We start from the raw sequence: 23,770 nt of genomic DNA, 5'->3' as shown, positions 1-23,770 counted from the left end.
CTTTCATATATTTTAGATTCATTGCACACCAACTGAAATATTTCAGGTCTTTTATTGTTTTAATACTGATGATTTTGGCATACAGCTCATGAAAACCCAAAATTCCTATCTCAAAAAATTAGCATATCATGAAAAGGGTCTCTAAACGAGCTATTAACCTAATCATCTGAATCAACTAATTAACTCTAAACACCTGCAAAAGATTCCTGAGGCTTTTAAAAACTCCCAGCCTGTTTAATTACTCAAAACTGCAATCATGGGTAAGACTGGCGACCTGACTGCTGTCCAGAAGGCCATCATTGACACCCTCAAGCAAGAGGGTAAGACACAGAAAGCAATTTCTGAACAAATAGGCTGTTCCCAGAGTGCTGTATCAAGGCACCTCAGTGGGAAGTCTGTGGGAAGGAAAAAGTGTGGCAAAAAACGCTGCACAACGAGAAGAGGTGACCGGACCCTGAGGAAGATTGTGGAGAAGGACCGATTACAGACCTTGGGGGACCTGCGGAAGCAGTGGACTGAGTCTGGAGTAGAAACATCCAGAGGCACCGTGCACAGGCGTGTGCAGGAAATGGGCTACAGGTGCCGCATTCCCGGTCAAGCCACTTTTGAACCAGAAACAGCGGCAGAAGCGCCTGACCTGGGCTACAGAGAAGCAGCACCTGACTTTTGCTCAGTGGTCCAAAGTACTTTTTTCGGATGAAAGCAAATTTTGCATGTCATTCGGAAATCAAGGTGCCTGGATGGAAGTCTGGAGGAAGACTGGGGAGAAGGAAATGCCAAAATGCCTGAAGTCCAGTGCTGCTTCTCTGTAGCCCAGGTCAGGCACTTCTGCCGCTGTTTCTGGTTCAAAAGTGGCTTGACCGGGAATGCGGCACCTGTAGCCCATTTCCTGTACACGCCTGTGCACGGTGGCTCTGGATGTTTCTACTCCAGACTCAGTCCACTGCTTCCGCAGGTCCCCCAAGGTCTGGAATCGGTCCTTCTCCACACTCTTCCTCAGGGTCCGGTCACCTCTTCTCGTTGTGCAGCTTTTTTTGCCACACTTTTTCCTTCCCACAGACTTCCCACTGAGGTGCCTTGATACAGCACTCTGGGAACAGCCTATTTGTTCAGAAATTTCTTTCTGTGTCTTACCCTCTTGCTTGAGGGTGTCAATGATGGCCTTCTGGACAGCAGTCAGGTCGGCAGTCTTACCCATGATTGCGGTTTTGAGTAATAAAACAGGCTGGGAGTTTTTAAAAGCCTCAGGAATCTTTTGCAGGTGTTTAGAGTTAATTAGTTGATTCAGATGATTAGGTTAATAGCTCGTTTAGAGACCCTTTTCATGATATGCTAATTTTTTGAGATAGGAATTTTGGGTTTTCATGAGCTGTATGCCAAAATCATCAGTATTAAAACAATAAAAAACCTGAAATATTTCAGTTGGTGTGCAATGATTCTAAAATATATGAAAGTTTAATTTTTATCATTACATTATGGAAAATAATGAACTTTATCACAATATGCTAATTTTTTGAGAAGGACCTGTATATATTCAATGAGGTTAGAAGTGAGAAAGTTTCTGATTGGTGTTAAACAACTTTTATAGCACTGCATTTTTTTCAAATTGTATACTTTTAACAGCACAATTCAGCACACCCACATTTACATATCCACACCTTTTCACTGTTCAGCAACTTGGCGAAAGGAGAATATGAACTGTTGCATTAAGTCAGCCAATCTTTACAGAGGTCATTAACATATGTAAACAACCTCTTAAAGGAACAGTAGCCTTTTTAAATGTTTGGGTCAGAGAGTGTGATAAATGGGTAACACTTTTCAATAAGGTTTCATTTGTTAACATTAGTTAACTACTTTCGTTAACATGAACTAGCAATGCAAAATACCTCTACACCGTTTATTAATTTTAGTCAACATTAATTTCAAAATGTACTAATACAATTGAACAAATATCAAAAGTTGTATGTTAATGCTTTATGAACTTACGCGAACATTTTTATTAACATATAAAGGTCAATAAATGCTGTAAAAATGTGTTTCTCATTGTTTTATAATGTTAGTTAACATATTAATGTTTATATAAATGAGACTACTGTAAAGCGCTAGCGATAAATGTTATTGAAATCTAAAATAAAAATTCTTGGTCCAAGATACCTTTAAAAAAGCAGACCTATAAAAACAGGACACAGATTAAACCATGTTTTTTCGAGCATTCAGAGTGGGAAATTTACTTTTTAGTTTTACCGATCGACCATAGAGGTTAGTACATGCTCTATTTTATCTGCCATTTCAAAAATAACACACTATATAACAGGGCTGTAGTACTCGAGTCCGACCTTGGACTCGAGTCCGGAATCGAGAACGTTTTTCTATGGTCTCGGACTTGCCTCGGACACGCTGGTATTCGGACCCGGACTTGTCTCGATCTCGGCCACTGGTCTTGCCAAATTGGCTTTTGGTCTCAAACGAGTCCAGGTGTCTTCATTATGTTCCCAGTAAGCACACATAAAAGCCGTTTATTTGCTCTGGTGTGAGCCGCGATTGCGCCAGCACCAGCCAGTTGTCGAGATAATTCAGCACGCGCACTCCCTGGAGTCTCAGGGGCGAAAGCGCCGCGTCAATGCACTTCGTAAATGTACGGGGTGCTAGGGACAGACCGAACGGCAGAACTGTGTATTGATAAGCCTGCCCCTCGAAGGCGAATCTCAAGAATGGCCTGTGATGGGGGGCTATCTGGAAGTGAAAGTGTGCGTCTTACAGATCCACAGTGAAACACTGCTATTATGAGGTATCACCATATGTCCTCATTCTATTTTCTTTAGATTAGAATATTATATGATATCAAGGGGAATGTCTATACTTAAAAATCCTGGGTTTTGTGACACCGTTTTTGCTTTTATATCAACAAATAATAACCCAAAATGATTGTCTTGATAATGTCATGCATAATAATTTTTTTTCCTGTCCTGGAATCGGTCTTGACTCTGACTCAAACCTTTTTGGACTTGGTCTTGTCTTGTACTTGAACCTCTTTGGACTTGGTCTTGACTTGGACTCGACTAGTCCTGGTCTTGGACTTGTCTTGGACTGGACAAAGGTGGTCTTGACTACAGCCCTACTATATAAAGTAGCTCCAAAACATGTGATGCAGATTTTTAAGTGTAACTGATACTTCAAATTGAACAAATACAATAAATTTATTTAAGATAAGATAAAATTACCCATCACTGCTAAAAGTGATTTTGCTAAAAGAATTAAAAGGTGATCGATGTTAATTTCACCCTGAATGCCCGTAACATAAAATAACCAGGACTGTGGAAGGATTTGCTTAATTTCATTGGTACTGATCATTATCAATTGAATACGTGGAAAAACCAAAGTGAATCAGCCACCAAATTCCAAGTCCAGGACTGCTTGTTTGCTCAAGAACAACCTGGAGTGTGTGTGTGTGTGTGTGTGTGTGTGTGTGTGTGTGTGTGTGTGTGTGTGTGTGTGTGTGTGTGTGTGTGTGTGTGTGTGTGTGTGTGTGTGTGTGTGTGTGTGTGTGTGTGTGTGTGTGTGTGTGTGTGTTTAAACATTGTATCTAGTCTGTCTTCTCTCTAATCTACAGAGGTCTTCGCCATCACAGAGGTCTTAACCTACAGCCCGTCCAACAGACTCCCGGTGTAACTGAGACAGGGACTATTCAGCAGCGCATCCCATAGACACACGCAGGGCAGCAGGTGCCAGTGGCTGAGACAGCTGACGGCTGGCTGTGTGTATTAGGCAGATGGTTTTGCTGCAATTGTGTGTGTGTGTGTGTGTGTGTGTGTGGTGGCACTGGGATGGCACAGGGGTTTCTGCCTGACTGCTTTTAGTCAAGACTCTCTCCGGATACACAAGTTCATGCAATTAGAGAGTCGGCAGGGGGTCCATGGGCCGCTATTCACCCCCAAACATGAGCAGCTAAATGAAGCTGCTGCCCTGACCAGCTGTAAGCCACACACACACAGCTCATCTCTGACAATAATCACTACTGACGCCTGAACAAATGCAAAAGCTCAGGGGCAAAAAAACATGTTAAAAAGACCTTAAAGGAATAGCTCCCAAAGACTTCATTTATTTGCCTTCATGCCATTCCAAACTCGTATGACTTTATTTCCACCATGGAAGAGAAAAGGAGAATATCTGAAGCTTATTATAGCCACATTATATTTTCAGTCAAATAAAAAAGGAAATGGGGCCAGGTCTGTCAAGCTCTGAAATGGAAAAAATATAACCACCATAAAAATACCATTAAAAGTAGTCCATATGAGGCTGCAAGACTTTGGGATATCAAAAAAAATACAAATAATTTGCCATTTTTCTGATGAATGTTGTAACTGTGATTTTAAACCCCATGATTGAATTTTTTTAAAAATAATTAAATAATAATATTGTTGTTATTACAAAATAAAAGTCTTGAACATAATAAAAAATATTACTAGGGATGTCCCGATCAAGTTTTTTGTAAACTTGTAAAAAAAAATGATATTAATCGTGTAGCCCTAGTCTATAGTAAACCATAAGACAAGCTTGTCTGAGAGAAACCGAATGAAAAATAAGTCATTATTCACTGAAAATACTCCCCTCCGCAACGGCTGTCAAATGAAATAAGGCATCAAATGCCATTTAGCCACGACACACGAGAACCACTGGAACCATTTTTCTAGTCAAAATGACTTCTTGAACAATTTTGAATGGGAATATTATCAGTTAATAATGACTTTCAATGTTTTCCTCACACAAAGCTCTGACCTCAGAACACTATGAACATAGCGCTACAACTAAGTACATCAGTCTAATGGACTGCTTTTGGTTTCCATATTATAGAAAATAAAAGTGGCTATGCCATTCTTCAAAGATTCTCACCTAATGACACAAAGCCAAAATAATGAATTCCCTTTAATTTCTCGACAAACAGTCATATTCGATAATCAAAATGATGGTTTTGTGTTACGCCCATGTTAATGGCATGCTGTTTTGCATGACCAGAAAAACTTGTTTCAATAGTGAGCGGAATCGCCCTTTCCAGCAATAATCAAAATGATAATGTCATCTGTCAGCTTTTACATCGGAAACATGTCCACGGCTTTCTCTGGAAAGGCCGGGTTTGAAGAGAGAGGGGGGCGGGGGGTTTCGCTCTGATGAGTTTATGGAGTCGTTCTGATGACACGGGCCATCTCGCCGTGCCGGGCCCGTACTCAGGAACGAGAGAGGAGAAGGTTAAAATCTTTCCTTTCAAGGGCCTCAATCAGGCTTGGAGGAAAACAGTAATCAGTGTCTTTCAGTCCGGGGCCCGAACGCAGCGCGGACCTTTCTCTGCCAGCCAGACCCGAGCAATCAACCTGCCAGGCATTAGCAGCGGAAAGACAATCTGAAAATAAGGGGTGTAATGCACCTGCCAGCAAAAATGCCCATTTGGAGAAAAGCAAGTGATCCTGGTGACCCCACAGAGAGGAGGAGAGAGAGAAAGAGAGAGAAAAACATTTAACAGAATTCACCCTGATGGCAGATCCCCTTCCCATCGACACCTCATCTCAAAGCTGCAGCAATTATAGCTTTTGTATCCCTCAAGAAATAAAAGCTTTTTTTGCAGGGGGGAGGGCATAAGCAGAGAGAGAAAGAGAGCGGCCGGTAATCGGCAGGCTTTGTCAAAGGACAATGTATTAATGCAAGCGCCCCATGGGGTCAGAGGTTGTTCGAGAACAAGACTAATGCTCTTTGATGTCCTCTGCAGGTGCACAGACTCCGTCGGACGCCCGCAGAAAAGAGGACACAGAGAGACTCTCCGAACGCTGACTTCCTTGTTTGTGCTTGTGAAAGAGGACCGAGCAAACCTTAGCTCTGTGAATAAGACTACGGGACTTCTGCGAAACTCAATGAACGGGTTGTTTGTGATTGGCTTTACCCCTGGAAAAAACCCAAAAGAGATGTGCACCTAGAGCTCACACGGGAAGATCAACAAAGATCAATGTTCAAAGTCACTTTTAGGCATCACAGGCCTGGATTTTAATGTCTTAAGGTCACATTTAATGTCACATTTACCCTTTTTCAGCATATGTTTGTGGGCGAAATCCAGTTATTTCAATAGGAATCCACAGGATTTGGAATTTCACATATGGCTGAAAAAGCAAAAGTTGCTAGGCAAATACATAATAGTCTATGAATGGATCGTTATTTCAGTTATTATTATGTTTCTAGCATGTTATATGTTTTGCAAAAGTTCTTCTAGCCCTAATTGATGGAGTGTGTAGCTTTTCATTTCTAAAACAATCATGTAGGAAGACACATCATGGCCATATTCCAGGATGACTATGTCAGGATTCATCAGACTCAAACTGTGAAAGAATGGTTGTGAGGAGCATGAAGAATCATTTTCACACATGAATCTCCTCTGAGTCTAGATGTTAAATTCATTAAAAGGCTTTGAGATGTGCTGGAGGAGACTTTACAGAGTGCTGGACTCTTGCATTGTCAATACTAGATCTTGACCAAAAATTGATGTTGACCAATAAATGTTGTGATGCTATTTCCATCAAGAGGTGCATACATTTTTGGTCAACTTGTATTTCATTAATTTGGTTGTAAAGACATTATAAATAAATACACCTCTAATGCCCCAATGTTTTAAAAATCTCGAATTTTTCAAAGATCAAATATAGATTTCCCTATGCAGATTTCACAACGGGTTAAAGTTGGCCATGCAGATTATTTCGCGTCAACCAACAGAAAGCTAGTTACCAAATTAGTTCTGTCTCAAAAAGTTTGTGAAAGACACAAACTGAAAAGAAAATGAGCAAAGCAGGGGATTTATTATCCCTATGATCAATGTCGTAATTCCGGTGTCATTGACTGATAGCTGATAAATGATGAACTAAGTGTATTTAGGAGATGATGGACAATAGTATTCATTTGGAGATGCTGGGATCAGTGAAGAGCTAGGCTGAGGGTTCCTCACTTTAAGAGAGATGCTCTCCATATGAGAGGATCCTTGTGATTACCACGGGATATTAACCCTCCCGTGAGCACACGGGCAATTAAAACAATCATATTTAATTCAATTTCATGCTCTCACAACCCCTGGTGCTGAAGCAAGCAGAGCTGTGGATCGGGCAGTGATGGAAGTGTTTTCCGTCCACACATCTACAGCTTTTTTAATGCGCACCAAGATGAAGCACCACTGAAAAACAGCATCTGGATCTAAAACCTTCAGACATTGGTCATATCAGGTCATATTGAACATGAATAACATGCAACAATTCAAGCACATGCAACAAAACGGCAGCTATCGCACTGTAAGATGTCACAGACAACTAGTTTTTCCCAGTGTGGTTCTACTCACTCTCTGCTAATTTAGCAACTCGCTCTCGCAATGCAGGTGTGAGTCTTGAAAATTTAAGACAGTCAGTTAATTTACAGATCGCACTGAATGTGTGTGAATGTAACCGTATCTAGCACTCGAACACAGCACTGACAACCTTATGTCCCGCTGGGCACAGTAACGTCCACACACACCTCCTGACCTACGCAGAGCTGAGCCTTTAACAGCCCCACATGCCTCTTTACCTCAAACCACTCCATCAGAGAGAGAGAGAGAGAGAGAGAGAGAGAGAGAGAGAGAGAGAGAGAGAGAGAGATGGGAAAACCTCACAATGTCACCCAGAGTGATTTGTTATGTGCTGGAGGAGAGACAGAAGAGAGCGTGAGAGTTGATGAAATGATTATACATTGGCAGGAATGGAAGGAGAGATGGGGTGTGTGTGCGCGTGTGTGTGTGTGTGTGTGTGTGTGTGTGTTGTGAGGAGAGCTGTTGGACAGTCTGCAGATAAGTCTTATCTAACACTTTCAATACGCAGTGGGATGAGGCTCAGCGATACAGACGGGAAGAAAAACATTATAGCTCGATATCTTTTCAGACTTTTTACGATATTTGATATGTGTCGTGATATGATCTTTATGTAATTGCTCTGAAATAGCTTTAAAATATATATGATTTTTTCCCCAATTCGAGGTAGCATCCTATCATCCAAACAGACATTGTAGCCAAATATACTCGAGTACAAGTAATAATGAATGCAAGAAGTAAAATACAGTAAAAAGCTATGAAAATATATCTATATTAATTTCTCACTAAAGGGACAGGAGGAATATTTAATTGTACTGATACATAACATTAACAAGTAATAAACAGCAATTTTTATCTACATACATACGTTACTGTCATCGGATGCCCATTTTCCACAAGTTGGTATGATTCTTTAGGGTCTTCATGTAAAGTTTGTAACTTACTTTGGTTAAATTCCTCAATGGTTGTGTAAAACACCCTTTTTATCTCCTCAAAAACAGTTTGCATCCGATGACCCGTTTAAAGAAGTCTATTATGCTTAAAAAAAATACCATTTATGATCAAATAAATGCACAGTAAAAACAGTAATGTTACGAAATATATTACAATTTAAAATAACTGTTTTCTATTAGAATATATTTTAAAATGTAATTCCTGTGATCAAAGCTGAATTTCAAAGCATAATTACTCCAGTATTCAGTGTCACATGATCCGTAATTTCTTATTATTATCAAATTAGAAAACAATTGTGCTGCTTTATGTTTTTAAAAGTAAAAGTCTTTACTCTCACTTTTGATCAGTTTAATGTATCCTGGCTGAATACACATTAATTTCTCATATATATTACATTATCTGTCTCAAAGCGGTTATAGACAGTGTAATTTCAGTTTTACCTTTGATTTTTATATTTTTAGTTTAACTTTTAGATTTTTTTTTTTTGTATCTTGTTATTTTGTTAGTTTTTAATATTGCTATTTAGGGTTAATTTATTAAATTATTTAATTTTATTTTTAGTTTAGTTTGTTTTAGTTTATTTTTTTTTTAATAATAGTGCTTCCAATTCAACATATTTAACTAAAATATTCTGTAACAAAGTAAGTTAACTGTAAGAATAGTAAAAAATAAAAGAGTATCCCTGATAATATCTGGAACAATGATCAGCCTAATCAGACAAATGGCAATTTAATTGTCCAATAATTATATAGTCATGATATCCCTAAAAATAGATCCCTAAAAGGGCTTTCATTAAAATGTTCTTTCATTATCTCCTGAAAAAACATCAACTGAATAAACATCTCAAAGATCACACACACACACACACACACACACACACACACACACACACACACACACACACACACACACACACACACGGCAAAGCAGTGATCTTGTGTATTTGTCATGAGTGGGCCGGTCACACACATGCTGGAACGGCCACATGAAAGGGCACAACTGCAATTACACAAATCCTAACCTGCCTTTTTTGGACACACACACACACTCCGATATCTCCACTAACCTACTGCTCATTTCCTGTGCCCCTCTCGTTCTGTCTCTGTAAACGAATGTGTGTGTGTGTGTGTGTGTGTGTGTGTGTGTGTGTGTGTGTGTGTGTGTGTGTGTGTGTGTGTGTGTGTGTGTGTGTGTGTGTGTGTGTGTGTGTGTGTGTGTTTAATCTTGCCTTGACATCTTATGTTTCTCGAGTCTCTGCAATTTTCCCTCGGCTTTCATCTCCATGTTCACTACGGTCAGATCATTTCCAAAAAGGGTCCCACAATTCTGATGTCTCTCTCACACACACACACACATCTCTGAATAGCTCTCAGATCATAGGCTTGCGCTCTAACTCTGGGTGCAAATGCAGTAACCCTCAGAAGCCTTCTCCTATGACTGACATGTGTCAATCATCAATCTGACCACAATCATAACAACCAATACTGCTTTATTCTTTATTAACTACTGGATTTTGATTATTTGCATTAGTTTATTTGTTGATTTCAAACCGTAAATTCAGTTTCTATAACAGATTTTAAAGGAAATATAGTATACTGTTTTGTGATCTATGCTCTAAATTAGTGATAGACTAATGGCGTTTTGAGATTATCAGCATTGGCCAATTACTATGTTCACTTGGAGCATTAAAGTGCCCCATTATGCCTTTTCACATATTTCCTTTCATGTAGCATGTAATGTCGCTGTTTGTGAATGTAAAAGGTCTGCCGAGATCAAAGTACAGATAAATGGAGTTATTGACTCCCAAAAAGAAAAAGAAAAACATTCTGAACTGCAGTCTTTTTATTTACCGTCTTACTTCTTACGTAGGTTTGTAACACATTCGGATAATGCCAATCTAAGGTCTTCATTGGCTGCCCAGGAATAACATATACTGCCTCAAACACTGTAGTTGTAGCTGGAAGAGTTTGATTTGTGTTGTTCATGTCGAGAAGACGCTTTTTTCTGCGCTGTGGAAGCAAATCCACTTTGATGCACTTTTAAAAGGATGAGGACTTGCGAGAGAAAAAAACCCCCGGAAAAACCAATGCCATCATTACGGTTTGCATCACTGTCCATCAAGTGCTGAGGAAGATCCAGAGCTGAAATTCAGATAATGGACATTTCGTTCCCCACACACTGTAAGTGGTTGACCAATCAGAGCGGAGTAGACCAATCACAACAGACTGGGTCATCTGACCAATCAGAGCGGAGTGGACCAATCACAACAGACTGGGTCATCTGACCAATCAGAGCAGAGCAAGAGTAGTTTTGTTGTCTGCCGTTTCAAATGTACAAGCTCTTTAAAGTTGGGTGGATTCAGATTGGCTGTCAGTATTTTTATCAGCTGGAAAATATCATTTTGAAAGTGATTACTATAGGGTTTGGTTTAGGGTTAGTTGCACATAATTATGCATTATTTACTGTTATTACTATGGTAGTACATTCCACAGCAGCATGTAAAACTGTGTGTGTGTGTGTGTGTGTGTGTGTGTGTGTGTGTGTGTGTGTGTGTGTGTGTGTGTGTGTGTGTGTGTGTGTGTGTGTGTGTGTGTGTGTGTGTGTGTGTGTGTGTGTGTGTGTGTGTGTGTGTGTGTGTTTTAAATGTATAACAATATCAGAAATTGCTTTGTTTACTGGCCATAACATAAAAAATGAATGTTTTGAATTAGGGCTGTAACGATACGCGATATAAAATCGAAATCGCGATACTCAGGTCCACGATCCTGTATCGCGATGTGAGAAGGCAGAATCGCGATCACACCCCTTCCAACTCCCAGAGTTATCCTTCCTGTCCAGAACCAGGGCTCGAATTTCGGCGCGGGTATTGCGCATAATTCTAATCATTCCCGCAGGTCTCCCATTTATAATGTGGGAAATTCCCGCAATCGTAATCCACACAGATAATAAAATAAAATCATTCTTTTAACAACTATCTTCCAGACGCAATTTCACAAACAGCGGGAGTGTTCAGCGGTGCCGCGCGTCTTCTATCTCTTCTCATAATGTTTTGTGCAAGGCAGGCATCAAGCGCTGCGGCGATAATACACACTCGCGTTTTGGAGTCGGGACCATAGACTGTAAGGTCGGGACATGACGGAATATTCACTTGCACAATCGGGCCAGCAGTGCATCGTGACTGAAGTCTTTTTAAGTCTTACCAGTTTAAACATTCAAGCGATTTTAAACTAATCAGTGCTCGCGCGCTCTCTGAGATTATTTTCTATGCGCACATTCATAGAAAATCCGCCTCAAAAACAGCTGGCTAGTAACTATTTTTCGCGGATTATATTGCTTTAACACGCAAAATTGTCAATTTCGGTCTTTGTGAGTAGGCTATACTCTAAATAGGCTATAGTCGGTTTTGTCTTTAATAAACATAAAACGCATGCCAGTATAATGAACACAGGATCCGTGCACTAGCTCTTAAAGTGACGGCAGCCATATGTGTCTGTCATTAATTTTGTTGTCAAAACAACAAAAGATGGCTTTAAGTTAAAGGAATCAGGATTAATAGCCTATGTATTTAATTTATTCAGGACTAAAATACTACCCAGTGTTATTTTCCATTTGATTACTTTATTCAGTATCTGTATATAAATACTAGTGTTAGACCTATTCAAAAACTTTTCTCTTTAATTGTCTTTATTTGTATCTTTATTCTATTGTATTTATTTGTGCTACTTTTTTCAATTTAATTAAACAATTTAAATCAAGCTTCCTTGTGATGTGTAAATTCTTAACAACAATAGGCTATTACCCCATTGTAAAAATGCAATGAGCGCAAACATTTAGGCAAGATAAATGTAATAATTTTGTTTGGAAAAAATGCCCCCCCTTTCTCCCCTCAAACAAAAAAAATCCCCCCCATGAGAATCATCTAAAGGGGGGATCCCCCCCCCCTCCTCCCCCCCTCCCCTCCCCTCAGGCCCATGAGAACTACCACATCTTTAAATTACTATTAGTATTATTTGAAGTTAACATTATAAAATAGCCTACGTAGACCTACACCACAAAACTAGTTGAGGATAAATTATTTAAAATTTGGCAATTTCAGCATTATGGACGTGAAATTTGCAGCCAAAACTTGAAATATAAATTCTCAGAAAGTGCATTAAATTAATCCTCAATTGACCGGCAACACGTCCAACATGCAGATGCATATTACGGCACCATCCCGAAATCAATTTAGTTGGAGTACAGAGCACAGCCCAAAAGCAGCAGCCTACACTGCCGTATAGTATAATAATTTGCATAGTTATTATTGTTCTTTGGTGTTTAGATTATACAGGTTTTTCCTAATGTTATTTAATAAAAATACCGGTATTTTTTTTCTTCTCTCAAAATCTCTTTTTTTCACCACAAGCCCCGCCCCCTCAAGCCCCGCCCCCGTGATAGAATCGCGATACGAATCGAATCGTGGGTCAAAAATCGTGATACGAATCGAATCGTGGGTTTGGTGTATCGTTACAGCCCTATTTTGAATGGTATTAGTCCTTCATGTGCATGATCAAGCGTACCCTCTTTCTGCTGTGTCGTGGTGGGCGTCTGCGTCTCCTTGGTATAGGACACCACCTCTTTGGGTGGGAAATCCACGTGGGTCGTCTTCGCCATTGCCAACTTCAGAGGACCACGTCTGGGAGAGCGCACAAACACACACAAATCATACGGAGGAACTTTGCACACACTGCTCAAACATATAACAATTCACACAGGCTTTTAATATAATGTTGCTGTCTATGTAGTAGAAAGTCTTTTTTCTACTGCTGTCTTTTTTTTCTTTTCTTTTTTTTACTTGATGCTACATTGCTAGAGAAAACAGATAAAAAGGCCTGTTCCCTTTTGCCAAAAACACTCATAATGCACTTTTGATTTTGGCGCCACCCTTCTGTTGATCCGATTGTCCGTGGGCAGGAATACAACATTGCAGAAGTTCAATTTGTAGTTTTAATAAAAGTCCAGTTTCAGTTGTATTTTTACAACTACCGAAATTGTAACAAATCAAAACATTGTTAAAATTCAGCAAATTTATCCTTTAAAGCCTCATTTCCACCTAGTAACAGCCCTCTCAGCTGATCTGATGATAAGTGAACAGCACTAATCACAGTACCGGTGTAAACGGGTCCAGTGAGTCTCGAGATGCGTTTTGGTCGATCGGATCACAGGTGGACGATGATAAATACAGGAGTAAACGGGTCTAAAACTTTTGCTTGTCCACTTTCAACCACTTCCAGAGATCGTAGAAACACATTCGACCGGATTGCTTTCGTAGTGTAAACGCTCATGTGATCGAATGTGTTCAAACAGCCACAAACCTCTCCGTCTACTGATGTAATGAGTAACATTATGAGAAGAACTCTAGACGGACGGGATTTAAACTTGGAAGACCCGAGTTTGAGGAAAAACGTACCAAACACAATGTTCTCTCACCATTCCTGATTTCTAACACACACTCACAGCGTTTGACTGGTCTTGAGATGAAACTAAAGCTGATGATCTCCGCATGTTTTTCCGTCAACTCCGTGTGCGTTCATATGTAAATTACACAAGCTTATTTTTGTCCATTAGATCAAAAGTTTTTACCCGCCCATAGACCCTCACCTCGAAGAAATCAGGACAGAAGTGGTTTGAAAGTGGACAAAAGAGACGGATTAAAACACCAGTAAACGGGAATGTGTCTCCCTCGTCTACTTGTGATCGACTAAAACGCATCTTAATAACAGGTGTAAACAGGGCCTAAGAAAAGCATTGTGACCCAATCACCCCTACCACATTTATAGGTGACTGTAAATGCATGTAACATTCTGACATGAAAAAAAAAAATCAAAAATGTGGACACACTTGACTAAATTTGTTACTCATGGTCTCTAAAAATGACCTTTTCACTGGTATATAAATGAATTTCAAACAAAGCAAAAACCATATTAATTATTTTTATTATTAATTAATTAATTTGAATGGAAAAGTTGTATATATATATATATATATATATATATATATATATATATATATATATATATACAGGTCCTTCTCAAAAAATTTGCATATTGTGATAGAGTTAATTATTTTCCATAATGTAATGATAAAAATGAAACTTTCATATATTTTAGATTCATTGCACACCAACTAAAATATTTCAGGTCTTTTATTGTTTTAATACTGATGATTTTGGCATACAGCTCATGAAAACCCAAAATTCCTATCTCAAAAAATTAGCATATCATGAAAAGGTTCTCTAAACGAGCTATTCACCTAATCATCTGAATCAACTAATTAACTCTAAACACCTGCAAAAGATTCCTGAGGCTTTTAAAAACTCCCAGCCTGTTTCATTACTCAAAACCGCAATCATGGGTAAGACTGCCGACCTGACTGCTGTCCAGAAGGCCATCATTGACACCCTCAAGCAAGAGGGTAAGACACAGAAAGAAATTGCGGCGTGGCATGGAGGCAATCAGCCTGTGGCACTGCTGAGGTGTTATGGAGGCCCAGGATGCTTCGATAGCGGCCTTAAGCTCATCCAGAGTGTTGGGTCTTGCGTCTCTCAACTTTCTCTTCACAATATCCCACAGATTCTCTATGGGGTTCAGGTCAGGAGAGTTGGCAGGCCAATTGAGCACAGTAATACCATGGTCAGTAAACCATTTACCAGTGGTTTTGGCACTGTGAGCAGGTGCCAGGTCGTGCTGAAAAATGAAATCTTCATCTCCATAAAGCTTTTCAGCAGATGGAAGCATGAAGTGCTCCAAAATCTCCTGATAGCTATCTGCATTGACCCTGCCCTTGATAAAACACAGTGGACCAACACCAGCAGCTGACATGGCACCCCAGACCATCACTGACTGTGGGTACTCCAGTGCTGCTTCTCTGTAGCCCAGGTCAGGCGCGTCTGCCGCTGTTTCTGGTTCAAAAGTGGCTTGACCTGGGGAATGCAGAACCTGTAGCCCATTTCCTGCACACGCCTGTGCACGGTGGCTCTGGATGTTTCTACTCCAGACTCAGTCCACTGCTTCCGCAGGTCCCCAAGATCTGGAATCGGTCCTTCTCCACAATCTTCCTCAGGGTCCGGTCACCTCTTCTCGTTGTGCAGCGTTTTTTGCCACACTTTTTCCTTTCCACAGACTTCCCACTGAGGTGCCTTGATACAGCACTCTGGGAACAGCCTATTTGTTCAGAAATTTCTTTCTGTGTCTTACCCTCTTGCTTGAGGGTGTCAATGATGGCCTTCTGGACAGCAGTCAGGTCGGCAGTCTTACCCATGATTGCGGTTTTGAGTAATGAAACAGGCTGGGAGTTTTTAAAAGCCTCAGGAATTTGCAGGTGTTTAGAGTTAATTAGTTGATTCGGATGATTAGGTTAATAGCTCGTTTAGAGAACCTTTTCATGATATGCTAATTTTTTGAGATAGGAATTTTGGGTTTTCATGAGCTGTATGCCAAAATCATCAGTATTAAAACAATAAAAGACCTGAAATATTTTAGTTGGTGTGCAATGAATCTAAAATATATGAAAGTTTAATTTTTATCATTACATTATGGAAATTAATGAACTTTATCACAATATGCAAATTTTTTGAGAAGGACCTGTATATGGTTTCACAGACAGTCCAGGATAAGGCCTTAGATGTATTAGGATATTTAAGTAGCTTTTATAAGCATGCCTTAGAAAAAACATTACTGGTGTTCATCTCGAGACAAAACAGTGGAACTCATATATTATTTATTTTATATACATTTCAAGATATGCCAGTTCAATTTGCTTTCAGTTAACAGCTCAAGCATGCATTTTAGTCCGGGACTAGGCTTAACCCATATTTGTGAAACCAGGGGTAAAAATACTAGCATTAATGAATAAATACAAATAAGTGTGTCCAAACTATTTCCTGTAGTGTCATCAACATGCACCAAACTCACAGAATCACTCCCAGATGTTCATACAGGTGTAAATGAATATCCTAAATGTCCTCTGGAAATCACTGTGCTCACTTTATAAGTCTGGTTACATTTACATGCACATCTGTGTGGCATTTACAACATCTCGCTCTCCTGCCGTTGAACTACAGTGCACAGTGTGAATCCCTGCTCATGCTCTCCTCTACAGGGTTGAAAGAGTGAAGGAGAAAGAGCAGAAAGTGTGCAGTACCCCAGCTCAGAGTGAAGCAGAAGAGTAGAGGGGTCACAGTCCCAGTGCAGAGTCCTGTTAGTGTCAGCGTTACAGAAAGAGACAGAGAGGGTGTTATAGAAAAACACAATGTTACGACATTTCAGAGCAGTTGAGAAACACAAGCAGAAAAGCTTCTATACACACACACACACACCACAAACACAGAAACAGAAACAGATGTCCATGTAGTTCTATGTTTCTAAAGAAAATCTTCTGTTCTGATGTCCAGGAGACACACCGCACTCCTCCAGGACAGTGCCAGACACATCAGTTATTACATAATCACCTGATGATCACAATCATTTGAGAAAATCCCATATACCTTAAATGACACCATCATAGATTTACCATAAATACGAGAATTTTAATTAAATACTAGAAATGCCATTAAAATCACGTTTCATGTGACCAGATACAGTAGTGCATATTACTTGGTCACTAAATTTGTGCAATGTTCGGCCAAAAAGCTGTCTGTCACCGAAATAATTGTCTTTAGTAAGGTCTGTGCAGATTTGGGGTTGTCACAATTGGTTAGTTTTAGTCTCTCTAAACTTAGACCATTTCAGGAGCTCTGAGTATGGTTCATTTTAAAGTCAACATGAAAAGAATGAAATCTGCCATCTTTTTCCCTCTGAGTTAAACAGGATATTCTTACTATATGGCAGTTAAAAATAAGAGGGAGTGACACAAGCCAAAAATAAAAGTAGCACAAGAAGTTTTTACAATATGATGAAATATTAAAAAAAAACGTATACAAATATTCTATAGCTATTCATGAAAAATCTCTTCACTGTTGTAAATGTAGCTGGTGTGTAATGTGTTGTGTTCGATAGCTGAGCACCAGTGCAGAGTCTGAACTAAAGTCTTTGCTTTCTTCTATTAAGACAGTGGGGCATGAAAAAGCCTTCATCTCTCAAAGAACAACAGACTGATGCGAATCTAGAGATTACTTTTGGCCATTTTTGATAGAAAAAGACATTGTGTTGTGATTTCTACACTTCATTAAGGCCCCGATATACTTCAAGTGAAATCGGAAAACAAACTGGCGTGACGTAATTTTGGATAAATTCAGGCCAAAACTAACTTTTTTGGAGTTCGTTTCTGAAGTTTGAAACAGCTTGCCAAAGTGAACTTTACGGAAAGGTTTTATCCAGCTGATAAACACCGTTAGTCTGTGGCGATGACAAAATAGGTAGCGTGTGGCTTTGAGATATGATACGCTCTGTGCTGTCGTGTCTCTGGACCGGAGCGGACCGCTGTAATTTTGATGTGTTTATTTTGTAATTGAGAGCAAAGAACACATCACATATTAATATATGATGAAATAAGCTCACGCAATTTACATATGAACACAACCAGAGACGACGGAAAAACATGCGGAGAGCATCAGCTTTAGTTTCTGCTCAAGACTAGCCGAACGCTGTGAGTGTGTGTTAGAAATCAGGAATGGTGAGAGAACATTTTGTTTGGTACATTTTTTCTCTTCTCAGTCGACAAAGTTTAAACCCTGTCTGTCTAGAGCTCTTCTCATAGAGCTCTTCTAATTAGTTCACATTCGATCACATGAGTGTTTACACTACGAAAGCAATCCGGTCGAATGCGTTTTCTACTACCTCTGGAAGTGGTTGAAAGTGGGCAAGCTCAAAACGTTTTAGACCCGTTTACTCCTGTATTTAGCGACGAACACTTGTGATCCGATCGACCAAAACGCATCTTAATACCAGCTGTAAACAGGGCCTGAATGATTGGAGAAATCCTGCATTCATCACCAGAAAGAAGTCTGTTGTTTTTACTGGAAGGTCCAGTCATGGCATTTTGATTAAACATTATGAGGTCAAAGCATATAAAAAAAGGAAAAGAAATATGCATCAATGAATGGTTCACAATAAATGCATAGCTATAATATGCATTTAGAAAACAGATAGGGTTCATTTTATTTCATGCTGACTTTAAAAAGGCAGTGAAATCCTTACAGATCCTGACATTAAACCGACCCACATCAGCGGAAGCACAACCTGAGGCTGTGTGTGGTCATGAGTGCATAAGAGGGAGTATGACTGTGATGAGGGAGGATGTGTGTGTGCAGTCGGTAACATGACCTGCATGTGTGTAGGAAGTGGTGAAGTGGTGCGGGATATGAGTGGACACGGAGCCCTGGGGGCATCTATGTGTGTGTGTGTGTGTGTGTGTGTGTGTGAGAGAGAGAACTTCTGCAGTATTCAGGGGTTAAACGCTCTACCCGGCGACTCTTCACTGCTCCCACAGGTCTTATTCCAGCATAAAAATCTATAACATTTCTATATTCATATTGTTTTACTAGCTGGAGCCATGGCCTAGTGCTTAGCTCATGTGCCTCAGAAAAGCATTGTGGGAAATGCGTGTTCGATTCTAGCCAGTGTCATCAGGGAATAGAGATCGCATATTCCCACTCCAGAATGTTTTCCAGTGTCCCCTCTATTTTGACTATCAATAATAAAGTGGCAATATTGTTTTACCACCAGATTGGTTTTTTAACCCTAAACTAGAATCTGGTACTGGTAATTCACAGTTGTCACCTAACAGATATAATGTACGGCTGAGCAACATTACAGGCAAAGGGTTAAAATTACAAGTTATGTCAAACTTTCTAATTGGCCTACAAAAACACATCGTCATTGCAGCCCTGCAGTGCATTCTGGGATAGCCTTCTCTTTAGATACGATTCTCCTTTAGAATATGGCTTAGAAGGCCGCATCATCATCATCATTTTGGAACAGCTTTTGCACTAAGAGCACATCTATGATGCTCTCAAACGCAGACTAGGTGTTAGAGAACAAAGCTAATGTTTTCATGTTTTCCTTCGCTCTTCTCAGGGATTTTCCAGCAGTAAATTGTCTTTTAAGTTCCAGCTGAAAACAGCCAATGACAGATGTATTCAGCAGAACCTGTTTAGACCTGCACAACACCGACACAACACTAGTACAACAAGCCTTTCCCTGACGGTCTGTCCTTCATGCAATATTAAAGCCACACACCTCTCCGCTACTACATGTATGATGATGTATACATATATATATTATATATATAGAGAGAGAGATAATACCTTGGTCCGGTGGCTCCTTCTCCCGAGTCTTGGCTCCCTGCCTCACTTGGTGTTCCCACAGATTTGGCCGTGGGAGACATGGGTGCAGAAACTAAAGACAGAGCAAAAGAAATAAACATACTTTTTCATTAAAGTCAGTTCATTAAAATATATTTTTGCTCAATGTCTTTTAATAAACTGGTGTTTTGGTGGTTTTTAGTGGATGTATGTAATACTACACACTAAAAATAATAACAATAATTAAAAAAAATGTTTAATTTCAACTAATTACAAACAGAATTGTTTAATAATGGATATAGATATCTGTTGAATGATTATTAGTGTTTCTATTCCATTTGAACAATATTCTTAATGAAAATGAAAAGTTCAGATACAGAAAATGTAAGTGCTTGATGAAATTGCAGAGAGAGACACTCAAAACTACTGTGGTGCACTTCTGCCCCCTTGTGTTCAATCAATCATGCACACTACACTGGGTGTCTTCATCTGCTGGAAACACTCATAGGAACTTGTAAAGTGCACATAGTCTTGCAGAGACAGATTTGAAATATTTGGATGCAGTCACATTTAAATTCGTACAGTATAATTCCAGGGCCGAAATTAAGTAATCTTCATAGGAATCTGTGTGACAAAATTGGGGATCCTATATCTCTCTGACTCAGGATGTATTACAAAAAGAGAAAGAAGACTTCCAAATATGTCCTATATCTCTGTGTTGCAACTTACTATTTCTGAAAAGTCTAAACAATATATTTTTCTATGACCCAACCCTTTATTGATCAGTGCATGTGTTATTTATATTTATTTTTTCCTTTTATCCATGTTTTTTTTTTTAGAAATAGCTATTATTGTATATTGTGCATGTACTTATTGATTTTTTTGGGGGGGGGGGGGGGGGTAAACTGGTGTAAGGGGTAAAAACTAAAACATGTCACTGTTAAAACTTCATATTTAAAAAACAAATCTTTGTAATATGGAATTTCACGTGATGGATGCATAAGACGAAACATTGTTGCTGCGCTGAACAATATAAAGCTCCTGACTCACCAATGAGAAAGTGGCGCTTCATGTATTGTTAAACCACTGATAATGGACAATGCATTTCCTTTGCCCGTAAAATTCTGCCAAATTTCAGATAATGTGACTGCACTTGTAGGATAAATTGTGGCCTAATAATACACCAAAAATGTGTCATTATAATTGAACATCAGCAGGAGAAGCGTTCAGAGTCTGATATCTTAGAACAGGTAAACCTGAAGGACATGATGCGGTCTGAAACTGACACACACGTTGTGTCCTACCCGCAGGTGTGTCTGCCGTGATGCCCATACTCTGCAGAAGAGCATCAGCCTCTCTGCGCTTCTTCTCCAGGTCTGAGTCATCCTGCTGCGGGACGGCCTCCTTCTTCAGCTCAGCCTGGCACAAACAGAGTCCATCAAACACTTCCTTCACAAAACAACTTTCTAGACTTGATCAGGATCCCTTCTACAGCATTTACTCAACTTTGACTCACATTGTAGTGTTGATTGCAATTATTATTATTATTGCAATTGATTGCTCAACCCTGTTAAAGTTATAGTAAGATAAACAATCAAACTAACATTGCTCTTTCTTTTATGGGAAATTTAAATTGATCAATAACTGCAAACTAACACCGCACATGTAATGTGCCTGAAAATATGCAGATAGTGCTGAAGATTCAAGTGGATTCATCGCTTAAACAACATTGCTTCATATTACTATGACATATGTTAACCAGTGTAAATGTCGAGTATTGTTTAGTTATGCACAGTGTAGTATAAAAGCATACTATGCACACTAAAGACAAGCTGTTTTACAGACACGTCTTAGAGCAACAGACCTCTGGCATGTTGGGCAGTGTTGAGCCGGCATATTAGCATTCTTATGTTTGAATGAATGCACATAAAGTGGAACTTATTCTGGTATATTAAAGGGATAGTTCACCCAAAAATTCTGTCATCATTAACTCTCCCTAAGGTTGTTCCAAACCTGTATACATTTCTTTCTTTAGTTGAACACAAAAGAAGATATTTTGAAGAATGTCAGTAACCAGACAGTTGATGAACCCCATTGACTTACCGTGCGTTCACACCACTGCCGTCGGCGAGAATGGCACAATTCGCTCTCCGTGGAAAGATTCGTGGACGCTCTGATGCTCTGACGTAGATCGAATGTTTGGTCTTTTTTAAAACGTTATTTAAAGGGGCCGCAAAGCAAACAAGCATTTCGATCGTTATTTTTTGCAGAAAATTGATCGATGGAAAGAACTTAACAATTATAGTGACATGTTTGCTAACGAAATAAACCAATTAAAAGTAATTTGTGTGGTGTGGCTTTTGTGTTCATGGTTAAGTGCTATTCTAATTTACATTCCCGCTGAAAAACAAGCGTTCTAGCATGAAAATCTTGCCTATACATAGTGTTGCGCACCTTCTTATCAAATTCAAATGATCAACCTCTCCTCTATTTTGCTAATGTGGTCGGAACCAAAGTTTACAGGACTGCGTTCTCTTGAATCCTCTCAAACGGAGCACTTCTAGGTTCCGATTCGTTGCCGCTGAAGTGTGTCATCGCTCATTACCATAAAGTTGACCAGCTTTCAACTCTCACCATCCAAGACGCACCGCGCCGCCCTCGCTGCCGGCTCTCTTGAAAAAGAAAGACTTCCGGCCACTTTGACGCTCTCGCCGGCGGCGATGTGACGCACTAGTGTTTTTTTCTCCATATTATAGAAGTCAATGGGGTTCTTCAACTGTCTGGTTACTGACATTCTTCAAAATATCTTATTTTGTCTTCAAGACGAAAGAAATGTATCTGGAACAACTTGAGGGAGAGTAAACGATGACAGAATTTTTGGCATTTTTGGGTGAACTATCCCTTTAATGCAAGTAAAAAGTCTGTACCTCTTTTTTCTTGCGTTCCTCCTCCTTTCTCTTCTTCTCCTCTCTAATCTGAGCCAAGCGTTGTTTCTTTCGCTCAAGCTCAGCCTTCAGCTCACTTTTATCCGACATGATGCTTCACAAAACACACACACACAAAGAAAAGTTAGTGTCAGGAAGCCAGAATATATGTCATGTTATGCAAGGTTTTTCTGTATAATATGCATTCATAATGATTACATCTAAAATTATTTAGAGAGACAATGTCAAAAAGATAAGGAAAAACAGCCAGTCTCAGCCTTTTTATTGTATATTTGACTTTTAGATAATTGAAAAAAAATTGTTTGCATATGTGTTTTTGTTGAGTATCATACTTGATCACAAGTTTTTTTGGCTAATATAGTTTCATAAAGTGAGAATATGAAGCTCATTCTCGAGGAGGAAAAAAAAACTTACACTGAATACAGAGGCACAAACCAAGCAAAAATTGAAATTTTATGCTGTTACTGATATTTATGTGGCCCAAATGTACAATTCTGATTGTAATGCAAATCAATGAGTTCTTTATAAGCAGTCGTAACCTACATAAAATGCATATAAATAGTAGTCGTCCGTCTATATCTGCTATTAAAATAATGTCTTAGTAAGATGATATTTAAATGCTTAGTTTTATGATCAAATTTCTGTAGTTTTTATTGTGGGGGCAAAACACATAATGCAATGCAATGAATGATGACTGAGAGATGAAGAAATAAATCCTCAAAAGCCTGATGTATCATATTTGATCCGCACATTATAAAGAAAACATGCATGAATAATCAAGCAAATGTTAATCTTCAATATTACTAACAACATAAATATTATTCTTTTGTCTACTTCATAAAATTAATAAAGATTTCACGGCAAAAAGAAATGCGTACAACAACCTGAGGCAGTTATACTTGATAAAAAGTATGAATTATCAACTAGCCTACATATGTTAATGTAGAGACTTTAGAAATGCGTTGCCTATCAAATATGATATAGTAGGCTTTAAAAAATTGCCTGCTGAATTACTGTAACACACAACCTTGGGTGTGACTTATTTCTATGTACATCCTCAGCAAACAGTAAGAGAAAAGCGTAAGGCGCTGAGGGAAAGAAAGAACTTCAGCTAGTCTCGTCTCAGATTTACAGGATCAGTTCAGGAGTCGTGTTTGAGTCTCGAATCTGACTCTCTCCACAGAGCACTGAACAAAGACAATGACCACATTCAAAAATGCACTT

The 23,770-nt window shown here is 39.2% G+C and overlaps 1 protein-coding gene across 3 annotated transcripts in view; it reads right to left on the bottom strand.

Moving 5' to 3' along the window:
* dync1i2a (dynein, cytoplasmic 1, intermediate chain 2a) overlaps positions 1–23,770 on the bottom strand; it is a 48,570-nt gene that overhangs the window by 23,409 nt on the left and 1,391 nt on the right. For all 3 annotated transcript variants that reach the window (XM_077217048.1, XM_077217049.1, XM_077217047.1), the window contains exons 2-5: positions 22,529–22,640; positions 20,906–21,020; positions 19,605–19,695; positions 12,880–12,995 (exon numbers count right to left, since the gene is read on the bottom strand). In XM_077217048.1, coding sequence (XP_077073163.1) covers positions 12,880–12,995; positions 19,605–19,695; positions 20,906–21,020; positions 22,529–22,636 — 430 coding nt within the window. In that variant the 5' untranslated portion in view covers positions 22,637–22,640. The remainder of the gene's footprint in view (positions 1–12,879; positions 12,996–19,604; positions 19,696–20,905; positions 21,021–22,528; positions 22,641–23,770) is intronic.

This window comes from Siphateles boraxobius, unplaced genomic scaffold (assembly GCF_051911475.1).
Source record: "Siphateles boraxobius isolate OS27281-9 unplaced genomic scaffold, OSU_SipBor_1 7, whole genome shotgun sequence".
Lineage (NCBI taxonomy): Eukaryota > Metazoa > Chordata > Actinopteri > Cypriniformes > Leuciscidae > Siphateles > Siphateles boraxobius.
This window is presented reverse-complemented; position numbering and strand designations above follow the sequence as displayed.